The sequence below is a fragment of the Phascolarctos cinereus genome, unplaced genomic scaffold, assembly GCF_003287225.1.
Source record: "Phascolarctos cinereus isolate Bilbo 61053 unplaced genomic scaffold, phaCin_HiC Scaffold_5;HRSCAF=322, whole genome shotgun sequence".
Classification (NCBI taxonomy): domain Eukaryota; kingdom Metazoa; phylum Chordata; class Mammalia; order Diprotodontia; family Phascolarctidae; genus Phascolarctos; species Phascolarctos cinereus.
In genome coordinates this window covers 148,993,661-149,006,563 of record NW_027555958.1, presented here as the reverse complement: position 1 = coordinate 149,006,563, position 12,903 = coordinate 148,993,661, and the positions used below count along the sequence as shown (strand labels likewise).

At 40.3% G+C, this 12,903-nt stretch overlaps 1 protein-coding gene across 1 annotated transcript in view; it reads right to left on the bottom strand.

Moving 5' to 3' along the window:
- TRAF3IP2 (TRAF3 interacting protein 2) overlaps window positions 1-12,903 on the bottom strand; it is a 65,959-nt gene that overhangs the window by 35,000 nt on the left and 18,056 nt on the right. Inside the window, 3 exon segments of the mRNA XM_021008090.2 lie at window positions 4,018-4,527; window positions 4,530-4,838; window positions 7,065-7,175. Of these exon segments, the coding sequence (XP_020863749.1) occupies window positions 4,018-4,527; window positions 4,530-4,838; window positions 7,065-7,080 (835 nt within the window). The 5' untranslated portion in view covers window positions 7,081-7,175.

Below are 12,903 nucleotides of genomic sequence, written 5' to 3'. Positions count from 1 at the left end.
GCATCCATTATCTCATTTCAGCCTCACAATACCCCTGTATGTGGTAATCGTTTTGTTTTATTCATTCTCCTTTGCAAAGTCACTCTAGAGCCCTATAATAAAATAAAGATTCCATAGGTAGTTGTAGCACTGCTTGAATGCTGGATCAGAAGTCAGGAAAACCTGAGTTCAAATTTAACCTCAGATACTTCCTAGCAGTGTGACCCTGGGCAAGTCACTTAACTGCTATCTACCTCAGTTTCCTCATCTGTAAAATGGGATAACAACAGTACCTACTTCACAGAGTTGTTGTGAGAATAAATTAAGTAGTATTTGTGAAGCACTGTGACTATGCAAACCTTAAAATGCTACTTAAGTGCTAGCTGTTACTATATAGATCTCGTTTCCTGTTTGTTTTCTGAGAAACTCTTTGACAGCCCATCTACTATCTTGGCTCAGTCCTACATCAGTGGAAGCTTTAAATGTTGTCATGTAAGTCAGACTTTGGATCATTATCACTTTCTTTGTTTTGTTTTGGAGTGGTTGGGTGGACCTTCTTTTGTTTCTTTTCCAGTTTCACCCTGTCTGAAACCATTTTTGACAAAGGTTCCCCCCCCAAAAAAATTAACTGTTTTGTGCTATTCATTACCAAATGATAAAATATTCCATACATATGCATGGTAATCATTATGTAAGTTTCCACTGGGAAGGGGGTTAAGAACTGCTTTTCTAGAGAAGAGGGGTATCCGTATCCATGGTTTCTAGCAGCATGAGTACCCTTGAGGCAAATAGGTTTTTTTTTTCAAGTGGTTTTGTTGGCAATCTATAAGTAATTTGGCATTTACACACCTGCCTGGACAGTTTAGCATCCAAGAGTGAGGGTGAGAGTGTGAGGACAGCCCATGGGGCCAGAGCCCTCTGAAATATGCTGAGACTACCCCAGAAGCATGCCCAACTTCCTCTTCTGTAGAGAGCAGACACAGACTGGCCTCCCTGAGATTACATGGCCTTTAAAAGCAGGACTAGCCCTAGGCAGGAATGTTCCAGCAGAAAAGCCTGTCTTTTGTTCCACCTACCCTTCCTAGGCCCTCTCCCTGCTACCCAGCACCATCTTTACCTTGCAGGTGAGAGGTGGTCTAATGGTGTCTCAGGTGTGGTAGAGGGAAGAAAGTGAACTGGCTAACTCATTCATGCTATAGTGGTAATGACTTACTGTGTTACTCCTGCCAGGAGTGAGTCTTTTGCATTTCAAAGGTGAATGACGGCAAGGACAATGTTTAACTGGAAATGAAATACTGAAGGAGCAATTTTAGCCATAGAGGTGACAGATCCAGATACTTCATTTGTGGGAGGGTTGTCTCAGACCCTCTCAAATGATACCACTTCAATTCAGCTAAACTGATTGAACATTTACTAAACTTTACTGTTGGGGATGTACTAGGCCTTAGGGTAGTTACAGAGTTTAGAAAAGACCTGATTCCTGCCCTCTGGGAGTGTCCAGGTTAGTAGGGCAATAAGCAACCCACATGGACAGTCATCTTCCACAGCCTAAGTGGGTAAAGGGCAAGGAACAAAGCAAAAGACTGTGAGAGGTAGATGTGTATGTACTGGGGGAGGGGCAGTCAGACAATTCACAAAGAAGCGTTTTATTAAGTGTCTTTCGTGTGTCAGAAAGAGATCGGTGAAAGTTTAGATCTAGTGCTCAAAGGGTTCTTAGAAGCCATCTTATCTAACCCTTATTTTACAGATGAGGAAACTAGAACCCATTGAGGCTAAGATGACGTGTTCAAGGTCATATCAGAGATGGGGGTGGAACCCATGTCCTCTGACTTCAGAGCCAGGCCTCTCTTCACTCACTGAACCAAACTGTTTCAAAAAGTCTGTCTGAACTGGGCTTTAAAGGAAGACAAGAAATTCAAATGCTGAACATGGGAGAGAAAACATTCTAGTCACAGGAAACAGGGCATCAGTCATTGTTATTTTTATAATTCCTGCTCACAGCACCTTCTCCTTTGATGTAACCTGCTGGGAGTTTGAAGGCCTCCTATGTTCCTTCTGACAGACTCATCACCTCTTGCTCCTTGATGTACATTATGCAAACCCTGTAGTGCCTTTCAAATCTCAGTGGCTTCAGCAAAACCCTTTTAAAAGCCAAGAGCTACATTGGGCCCTTCTCTCTGAAAATGTCATCCCCTTCCACCAACAGGAGACAGTGCTAGGAATTCAGTAAAGCACTCCAGAAAAGAAAGAAAGAGCAGTAGTTGCCTGGAAGCTTCCCATGATGAATGGCTGTGATGAGAATTTGAGGAGAGAGGAGACTAGACAGGCTAGATAGGGCTCTCACCAGGAAGGCATAGTAATGTACAGTTCTGAGAATGGGGGTGAACATTACAGCCTGGGGGCAGGATCAAACTTCCCCAATGACCCAGGCAAAAAGGGAAGGCTACTTATAAAATATGAACTGCCATGCAAGGCCAGGCTTGTTAGAAAAACAACTTATCTCATATGAAATTGCTTTCTGTTTGTCTTAGGAATGCTTCAGAAAAATCATAGGTGCCCCAAGACAGGCTTATTTAACCAGGCAGGTCCTGTTCTGCCAACTCACCAACATCATTCTCAGCTAGGGAAGCGGTACAGAAGTGTGGAATTCAGTTAGGTATCAATGCGGAAAAAGACAGGAGCCTAGAATCTTGACAGGCTGGAGGAGGGTTCTGGATTCAGGCGAGTTTCTGTAAAACTGAATCTCTGGTGGAATGTAAGCTCCTTGAAGGCAGGCACTGTTTTGGTTTTGTTTTTGTCTTTGTATATATCCCCCAGGGCCTAGCACAGTGCTCAGCATTAAATAGTCAATAAATGCCTGTTGAATTGAATCTCTAGGGATGGGGAGCATCCCTTCTCCCAGACTCACTTGAAAACCACTTAGCTGTGGGTCTCTGGGCCTGAGCTGTCCTAATTGAAATGTTCTCTCTCCTTCCTGTCTCTTAGAATCCATGTCCTCCTTCAATACTCAGTTCATGTCACCTCCTTCATGAGGCCTTTCCTAGTCCCTTTAGCTACTAGAGCAGGGGTGGGGAACCTGTGGCCTTCTAGATCCTTAAGTGAGGCCTTTTGACTGAATCGAGATTTTAATTAAAGATCTAGAAGGCCACACAGGTTCCCCACCCCTGCACTAGAGCCATCCCCTCTAAGGTTACTTTCCATCTGCTCTGCATATCTGGTAAGTGTCTTCATACATATGCTGTCTTCCTCCATTAAATGTAAGCGCTTTCAGTCAGAGGCTGTTTTTGCCTTTCTGTGTATCCCTAGCTTAATGCCTGGCACACAATAATGCTTGTTGATTGATTGGTTGGGTGGTTAGTGGATGAATGAGGGAAAACTCACCTCAGTCTACTACATCTAGTTGGTCCTAGACCATGTTTTACATCCCATCCAGCCATCTACTAGGTTATCTATCCAGCTTGGGCATCTTGTCATCAGCCTGGCTTCCATGTATGTCCCTCCTCCCATCCTTTCAGCCTTGGCACTTGCTCTGAATAACAATGAACAATATTTTCTCTGACATGCTGAACTTGCTCTGAAATATTGAACAATATTTAATTCCAGAATGCCATTTCTACTTGAAAGGCAATCTACTGCCCTATGGCTCCACTCACCATTTATGTGACTTCTGAGAGCAAAATGTCTTTCGCCTGGCTACCATTTCCTTACAGGTATTGTCTCCCTCATTAGAATATAATGTGCAATCATTTCTGTATTTGTATCCTCAGCACCTGGCACAATGGCTAGCATAGTAGGAGCTTAATAAATACTAACTGAGTGACTGATCCAAGGAGGTTGCAAGTGGGACTGGCCTAACAACCACAGCAACAACAATGGCTAAACCCACCAGTCTATGGAGAACACGTAAGGGAGGTCAAATGCTTTCCCTGCATTTTGCATTGTCCGAGTTAATCAGCATGAAAGGAAGTGATGATGGGTGCTATCATTCAGTAGCACAACACAGTGTGGGGTGTTTGGTACAATTAAAGTGGGACTTACATGGAACCCGGTGATCTGGCTCTCCTGGGCCATGGTACTGACAGTTCCATTGAGCATGTGAAGGATCGTGAGGCAGCATCTGTGCACATCCTGGGTACCTCTGAGGTCCAACCTGGACAAATTCTGTGGACCTGAGAGGCCTGGGAAAATCTTGGGGGTAGCACACTGATGTCAAGGGCAGGGGCCTTTCTAGCTGCCTGATACCCAGGACATCCTGAGGCTGGGAGTCATACCCAGTGTCTACTGTGGGCAAATCCAATGGCCCTCGGTTCCCAGGGGGCTGGTGTCGATGGACATTCTCTTGGCTCCTGCCAGGGGAGTCTGCCGATGCATTAGGTAAACTTTGGTCCGAGTTGCCTGAGTCATGGCCAGTGTCAGGAGAAGCTGCTGAAAGCTGAGATCCCAGCAGCTGATTGTGTTTTTCCATAAGTGAAAACGGATGCTCAGAGGGGAGTGCTCCGACCACTGACTCACTGGCAGCTGAGGAACTAGAGGGGAAATCTTTCCGGGATCTGGGTGTCTCCTCCAGAAGCTGTATTCACACTCCTCCAGTATCTTATTACGCAGACATCTGTCCTGATGTTCTGCAAGACAGTAGTGGTTTATGAGCTCTTGAGCTTTTCTGGAAGGAGAAGGGTCTGCTGGAGGAGTGCAGGCAGCTTCAGGTGGGAATGAGCCACTGTGTACCATGCTGCCATCATTTGGACCAGGTGGTTCAAATTCTCCTTCCATTGAATATTCTGGGAATGATTTCATCAGCTGAAGTGGGTATGGCTCAGATTCATCCACCTCAACAGGAACGCTGCGGCTCATTCTATTTTCTGAAACGAAAAACCAAAAAAAAGATGTTTTCAGGGTATGGAGTGTTTCTTGGTTATCACCATTTGATACAGCTTCAAGATTCATCTTTAGTGATCTGTTTAAATTTCAATGTTATACTTCAATACTATCACCACCCAAAGAAATCATAACTTCTCTGTACCGTTGTATCAATTAACAAGAATTTATTAAGAGTCTACTATATAGGGGGCAGCTAGGTGGCACAGTGGATAGAGCTTCGGCCCTAAAGTCAGGAGGACCTGAGTTCAAATGCAGCCTCAGACCAAACACTTGACACTTACTAGCTGTGTGACTCTGGGCAAGTCACTTAACCCCAATTGCCTAAAAAAATAAAAAAAATAAAATTTAAAAAAAGAGTCTACTATATACCACTGGGGATACATAGACGTGAATGAAATAATCCCTCCCTCAAATAGGTTACATAGAATTGTACAAAATACAGCCAACTGGTGAATTAGGAAAGGCCTTGGAGGAGGTGGTACTTTTGTTGACTGGCTTTATGAATCACTTTGGCCAAAAAAAAAAGTGTTACCTGATGGCTGATCCTCTAATGATAAGCTTCTGAATACTTAATAATTCAGTTCAGTCACGTCCGATGCCTTGTGACCCTATTTGGGATTCTCTTGGCAAAGATACTGGACTGGCTTGCCATTTCCTTCTCCAGATCATTTTACAGATGAGGAAACTGAGGCAAATAGAGTTAAATGACTTGCCCAAGGTCACAGAGCTGGTAAGTGTCTGAGGCTGGATTTAAACTCAGAAAGATGAGTCTTGCTGATTCCAGGCCCAGCAATCTACCCATTGTACCATCATTGCTGCTCCCTAATGAAAGTAATAACAATAGCTAACATTTATATTGCACTTATTATACACCAGGCACTGTGCTAAGTGTTTTTACAATTGTTATTCTCATTTGATCCTTACCAAAAAACCTGGGAGGTAGGTGCTCATCTTATCCCCATTTTACAGATGAGTAAACTGAGGCAAATAGGTTAAGTGACTTGTCCAGGGTTTGCCTCCATTTGCTGATCTGTAAAATGAGCTGTAGAAGGAAACAGGAAATCACTCAGTATCTCTGCCAAGAAAACCCCAAATGACATGACATGATGATGATTATTATTAGATGTTATCATACCAACTACTGGGCAGCTAGGTGGCAGTGGATAGAGTGCTAGGCCTGGAGTCAGGAAGACACATCTTCATGAGTTCAAATCCAGCTGCAGACACTTAGTAACAGTGTGACCTTGGACAAGTCAACTTAACCCTATTTGCCTCAGTCTATTCATCTGTAAAATGAGCCAGAAAAGGAAATGACAGACCACTCCAGTGTCTTTGCCAAGAAAACCACAAATGGGGTCACAAGGAGTCGGATACAACTGGCTGAACAGCAAATACCAACTACTTATAATCTCCAGGCTTCATGCAGTGAAAAGCTTTGAAAATATAGAGACCTAGCAGAATGCAATTTGTGTTATGTGTGTTATATCCCCCTATAAAATGTGAGCTCTGTAAGAACAAGGACTATCTTATTTTTGTTTTTATCCTCCAGAGCTCAGCACAGTGCCTTGCACAAAGCAAGCACTTAATAACTGCTTTGTTCACTCATTCATTCAAGAAATTAAACCGTGCGATTATATATCACTCCGTCGCCTTGTCCACTTCTAAAATTATCCTGAAGATATTTTCAGTGAACCTACAGAAATAAGCTTACATTCCAGCACTTTTATTCAGTTATTTCAAGAAGAACCGTTCTTTTAACCACTTGTGCCAGTAGTCCACAGAACATTTAACATAAAATAATGAGATGAACAGCGGCACAATTATGATAGCATTTTGTATAGTGCTCTGAGATTTACAAAGCACCTTATATAAATCATCTCATTAGATCCTCACAACTACTCCATGCGATTCATGCTATTACTGTCTCTGTTCTACTGAGGGGTCTTGGAGAGGTTAAGCCCAGGGTCATGCAGCTAGTGATGGTTGGCATAATCTTTAGAACTCAGGATCATTTCCATACCCCAACAAGAAATCCAAATAGACATTTAATAAAGAATATTCTTATGGATGTTCTTTCTAAGAAGAGGAATGTGAAACTAGTGTGCTCAGGGTAACCAGATCTTAACTAATATATGTGTATCCTGAGCAGATGTACTTGGACTGATTTTCAGCATAGGAAGTGAATGAGCTTATTGGGTCGGACTCACCTGCGATTGAAGTCATTTTTCCAATTTGAGTAGTGAGCAGATCAAATCTCACAGCACAATCAGTGTTTGGAGTGTTTCACATGTGCTTGGAATCCATAAAGAAAGAAAATCCTAGGGGGGAGGAAGGGAGAGAGAGAGAGAGTCATTGTGACATTTGCAATCTTGATAACTTTCTATAGGATATGTACTATAGAAGCTGCTTAATTGCTCCTTAATTACTTCGACTGAGGCAGCTGCCACCACGTGTACTAGGCAATGTAGACAATGTCAGCACAGGCAAGTTAGCTGAAACTCACATAATTTAGCACACAATCTATTCAGTATTACTTTCTCCACAAAAATACAACTCTAAATGCTAGATGTTAGCATACATACAGCGCGGAAAGGTAGTGTTGTATCACGGCTAGTGAGCTGACCAAGAAGACAAGTCCCGTCTCTGACACATACTGTCTGAGTGACAGTGAACAAGTCACATAACTCATCAGGAGCTGAAAAACAATTTCCTATCTGCATTAGTAGAGGGAGTTCCTCACTTTGATTAAACCATAGATCCCAGACCAAAACAAGAAAACAAAAAACAACACCCTCCAAAACAAAACAAAACACCAACAAACCCTTAGTGGAACAAGGTACAATAAATGGCGATCCCTTGGTTAAGTACCATTCCTTACTAGTCTCCAAGTGTTATTAACCACAGCTTACTCTAACCCTGGTTTTGCTTTCCAGGACCTGACTCTGTTACTAGAGCACAAAAACACTGAGTTTGAACTTGTACCATGAATTTTTTGAGGTTTAGGGCTTTAGTGAACAGTGGGCTTAGTGAGAATGTTTGTTGTTTTCGATCTGCCACTTGCTTCAGAAAGGAGCTAGAAGCTTTTGGTTAAACTGAGTACTCAAATTATTCTACCTAGCATTTTATTTCATCTCCATACCCCTTTACTCTCAGGATTCCAAAGACCCTACACTTTTTTTGACAGTAAATTTTTTTTCAATTTTTTAACATTTTTATTTAAAGTTTTGAGTTGCAAATTCTATCCCTCCTTCCCCTCCTTCCTACCTGAGATGGTAAACAATCAGATATAGGTTATATATGTGAAATTATGTAAAACATTTCAGTATTAGTCATTTTGTACAAGAAGACAAATAAAAGAAAAAAATGAAAGAAAGTGAAAAATAGCATGATTCACTCTGTATTCAAACAATATCAGTTCTTTCTCTGGAGGCAGATAGTGTGCTTCATCAATCCCATCTTTTGGGATTATCTTGGATTGTTGTATTGCTGAGAACTAAGTCACTCACAGTTCTTTATTGAACAATATTGCTGTTCCTGTGTACAATGTTCTCCTGGCTCTGCTTACTTCACTCAGCATCAGTTCATGGAAGTTTTTCCAAGTTTTTCTGAAATCATCCTGCTTGTCATTTTTTAATACCGTAATAATATTCTATTACAATTACGTACCACAGCTTGTTTAGCCATTCCCCAATTGATGGGCATCCCTTTGATTTCCAGTTCTTAGCCACCACAAAAAGAGCTGCTATAAATATTTTTTAACAAATAGGTCCTTTTCCTTTTCTTTGGACATCATTGGGATATAGACCTAGCAGTGGTATTGGTAGATCAGTGCATAGTTCCAAATTGCTCTCTAGAATGGTTGGATCAGTTCACAATTCCACCAACAGTGCATGAGTACTTTTTCAGTAAAATTAACCATCCATATGATTTCTTTATGCTCCAAGTTCTTGCAGTCTATCTTTCATGGCTAGCCAAAAAAGAAGAAGGAAAAAAAAAGAAAAGCCGAAACCGAACAACATAGAGTCATATACATATAGCATTTCATTCTAATCAGGAAAAAGTTCCTTTGGTAACCAAAACAATTTTGCTTCTTTTAGCAGTTTTTCATGTATGTCAATCAAATAGGTTTACATTTTTAAAAATTTGTATTTCAACTTTTTACAACCTGACCTATGCCTACCTGTTTCCTAAAAAGAACATTAACTATTAGAACATCTAAATTAGGAATTGACTACCTTTTAAATGGAAACAAAATTGTTACTATTTTATAATATAATTTTGAAAAATCATGATCTTTTTATGTTCTTTTATGTAACTTTTGCAAGTTGCTATAGTACTATAATTAAAAATAACTGTAAAGATATAACAACAGCTTTAATATAAACCACATAGTCAATATTATATCTTTAAGAGGAAATAGACTCTTGGGTGACAGGGAGGGAATTTACCTGTAATCTGGAGATTGTTAATTGTCATAGCTGGAAAGAGACTATGGAGGTACATAGGGAAATGACTTAAAAGAACTTTGTTGCTGAGATAACTGAACAAGTTAATTATCAAGGAGAAAAACTGAAGAGACCTTTCTTTCCTGAGAGAACTGAGTTTAACACTTACGCTGTGGAATAGGTATCCCTAAGAGAATTCTTGGGAAATTGACAATTATCCTGAGAGCTGAATGGCAGGATGGTGTTTTCCAGAGCTGAAAAGTAAGCAGTTGCTTTTAATGGTTAGAACTGACTAGGTTGTGATCTTTTTCACCATGATATATTGTTGAAATTTTAAAATATGTCTTTGTTTTGGAATACATTATATGGCCAGAAATGCTGGCGTTTATTTAAACCTGTGAGACTAGGGAGATAGAAAGAAACAGAGACAGACAGACAGAGCGCTTATTAGAAAAGTGGTTTCTCTGGTTTAATTACTAGGGGAGGGGGAATCAGAGCAAATTAATTCATGAGACAGAAGGAGCGTTTCTGTTCATTTATGAGGCAATATCAGAACATATTTCTTGAATGTCTTAGAACCTGGGATGAGAATTAGTAAGGGATGAGTAAAGTAGCAGATTGAAGGGTTAGTGTGATTATTGACAAGTATAGTCTACCACACAGCTCTTCCAACCCACTTAAGTTATATCTGGAGATTGTAGTCATCTACAAATAGAAAGACCAAATTAATAATTTCTTGTCCTCAGGAGGTTCTTTTTCTAATGCATCTATGTGGTTTTGGAACTGGAAAAAGAACCCTCAAGAGTTACTGTAAACCTATCCTATTAGCATATTAGTAAGATGCGTTTGAAAAATAGTATAATTGGAAGGTAGATGGAGCCTGATCCTTAGGGGATGAAGGATGAGACAGGAAAACAATAAGGATCTAAGGAGAAGGAAAGGATGGCAGAAGAAACCATGATAGACAGAAATACCTAATGTAGCACACAACTAAGAAGATGACAAAATGGGGCAATCCAGGGTGGGGTTCTGTGCTATAGGTGAGAGTGGGTGGGAGGGGGCAAGGAGGAGAACATGAGAGCTATAGACCTGAGCTCTACTCTCCAAAGCTGGTATGTTTATGTTTATCATCTGTAAAGTACTTGTGCATTGAGATGAGTCAACCCACAAGTACAAAGTCCTTTGTTGGCTTTAATTAAGAGTCTCATCTTTGGAATAGATGAAGTTACATGATGGTATCCTCACAGTCAGTAAGGACTGTGGCATGATTCATGTTTTTATCTCTCCCACCTATCACAGTGCCTTGCACATAGGAGGTACTTAATGAATCTTTGTTAAATCAAATTGAATATTGTGGCTTCAGCACATCTACCTAATTAACCACATTTCAGATGATCTCCAAATGAGTCTAGCAACAGTGGAGGAGGGTAAAGGGGAAAGTAAATTGCAGCTTAAAAGAGGAAGATGGGGAGGAATAATAATAGTGGCTAGCCATTTATTTAAGGTTTGCAAAGCCCTTTCAATATATTATCTCATTTGATCCTCACAACAATCTCTGAGGTAGGTGCTATCATTATCCCCATTTTACAGAAGTGGAAATTGAGGCAAAGAGGTCAAGTGACTTGCCCAGGATCACACAGCTAGTAAGTGTCTGTGTCAGAATTTGAATTCAGGTCTTTCTGATTCTGCATCTAGCATTCTAACTACTGTACCTTCTAGCTGCATGAGGAAATATATTCAGTGTCTAAAACAAAAAGAGAGGTTGAAAAATAAATGGCTGAAGTTTTTAAAATCAGATTTGAAAAGAGGGAGTGAAAAGAAAGATAATTGGCAGGAGCATAAATAATGAGAAATAGTGTGTAATGAAGGGTGAACCTATTCATAAGGTAAATATCAAGGTGCTATGCTTTCTTTTTAAAATGAGGCTGGGAATTTAAAGGTTTTAATTTTTGCCAATTATCAAGTTGTTTCTCCTACCTTAAGTGCTAAAATAGTGAATAGAACCTATATTCAGAGCCACAATTAGAGTGGGGTGACTAGGGCTTCCTTTTGGCATAAGCTCATGATCCCACTGTCACCATATCAAGTGTGCACCAAGCAACCACTCCGTCCCTCACCTCCTGAGTTACTGCCCTGAGGGACTTCCTCTTGGGGCCCCGAATTTCCCCACTATCACATGGTTTCCTTCTGGGTTTTGGCTGGAGATAAAGTATTTGGCTGGGTTGTTGGGACATGAACCAGACTTCCATGGGACAGGCTACTTCCTCTCCCAGTGTTAACTGTTCCTGACCAGGGCATACTACTTTCTGCACCTTCTGTCAAATGCCAAGGCCTAGGGTCCTACCCAATATTAGAAGAGGTGCTGTAATGCACCAACTGGGAGGGGATCCTACAGCCCAGAGAACTTTTCCCTGTTCCATCCCCTGGCAGCTTCCCTAGCAATGATGCCTTAGGGTTTCATAGGCAAATGTGGTAGATGGGGGTGTCAATGCTCCCAGACAGCCTTGTATCCTGAGGTCCAAGTTCTCTTCCCACATCTGTATTTGCCCCAGATACCAGAAGGCCTAGTTACATCGCTGCCTTTGTTTATTCATATTGCATCCTTCCCTGAAATACTACATTCTTTGCAACAGGACCATTTTCCTGCATATTATTCTGTAGGGTAATGTTCTCCAAACTTTTTTTAAAAATCACATATCCCATAAAGATTTTTTGAGTATATTGTTCCCAATATGTGTATATTTATTTATTTATAAATTATTGACATGTACATGTTTCTAAGTTCAGTTTACTTCAGTATTGATTTTGATGTCTGTCACAACTGAAAAAAAGATACCTGCTAAAGATATGTGGCTCCAAATGGAAGAAGTCTGTTACTGGCTGCACTTACAAATTCATGAAGCTCGCTTTAAAATCCCATTCATTAGTTATGCAAAGGATTTTGTTGAAATATGGCTAGTAAATTTCCACATTCCTTTATCACAATTAGTTATTCTAACAAAATTCATCCAAAAGTGTTGCATTTGTAAATCTTTAACAAATGTCTTCAAAAGCTACTGAAACTCTTTATTTGAAAGATTTTTTTGAAAAGTTAGAAAATTGTGTTTCTAAGTTTTAAAGTGTGAGAATATGAGCTGTTTTATAGGTGACACACATCAGTGTTGGCAACAAAAAAAATCACATGATGATGGAAACATTTCCAAACATGTTTGCAAAATGCTCTATTCTTAGCATGTTTCTTTTAAAAGGCAGTTACTTTCTCATTCATTATTAAAAGTCACCTTTGTCTGATATCCAATATATTTATGGAGCTAACTCAAATATATAACATCAAAAGCCATATCCCAATGGATAAGTGGTAAAAAAGATTTAAGTAAACAGCTCTCAAAAGAAGAAATGCAAACTATTAACAACCGTATGACAGGCTCCTCCAAATCACTAATAAGAAGAGGAATTTGAATCAAAACAGTTCTGAGGTTTCAACTTATACTCAGCAGGTTGGCAAAGATGACAAAACATGGGAATAGTCAGTGTGTGAGGGGTTGTAGGGAGACAGGCAGGTATACTAATACATTGTTGGTGGAACTGTGAAATGTTTCTA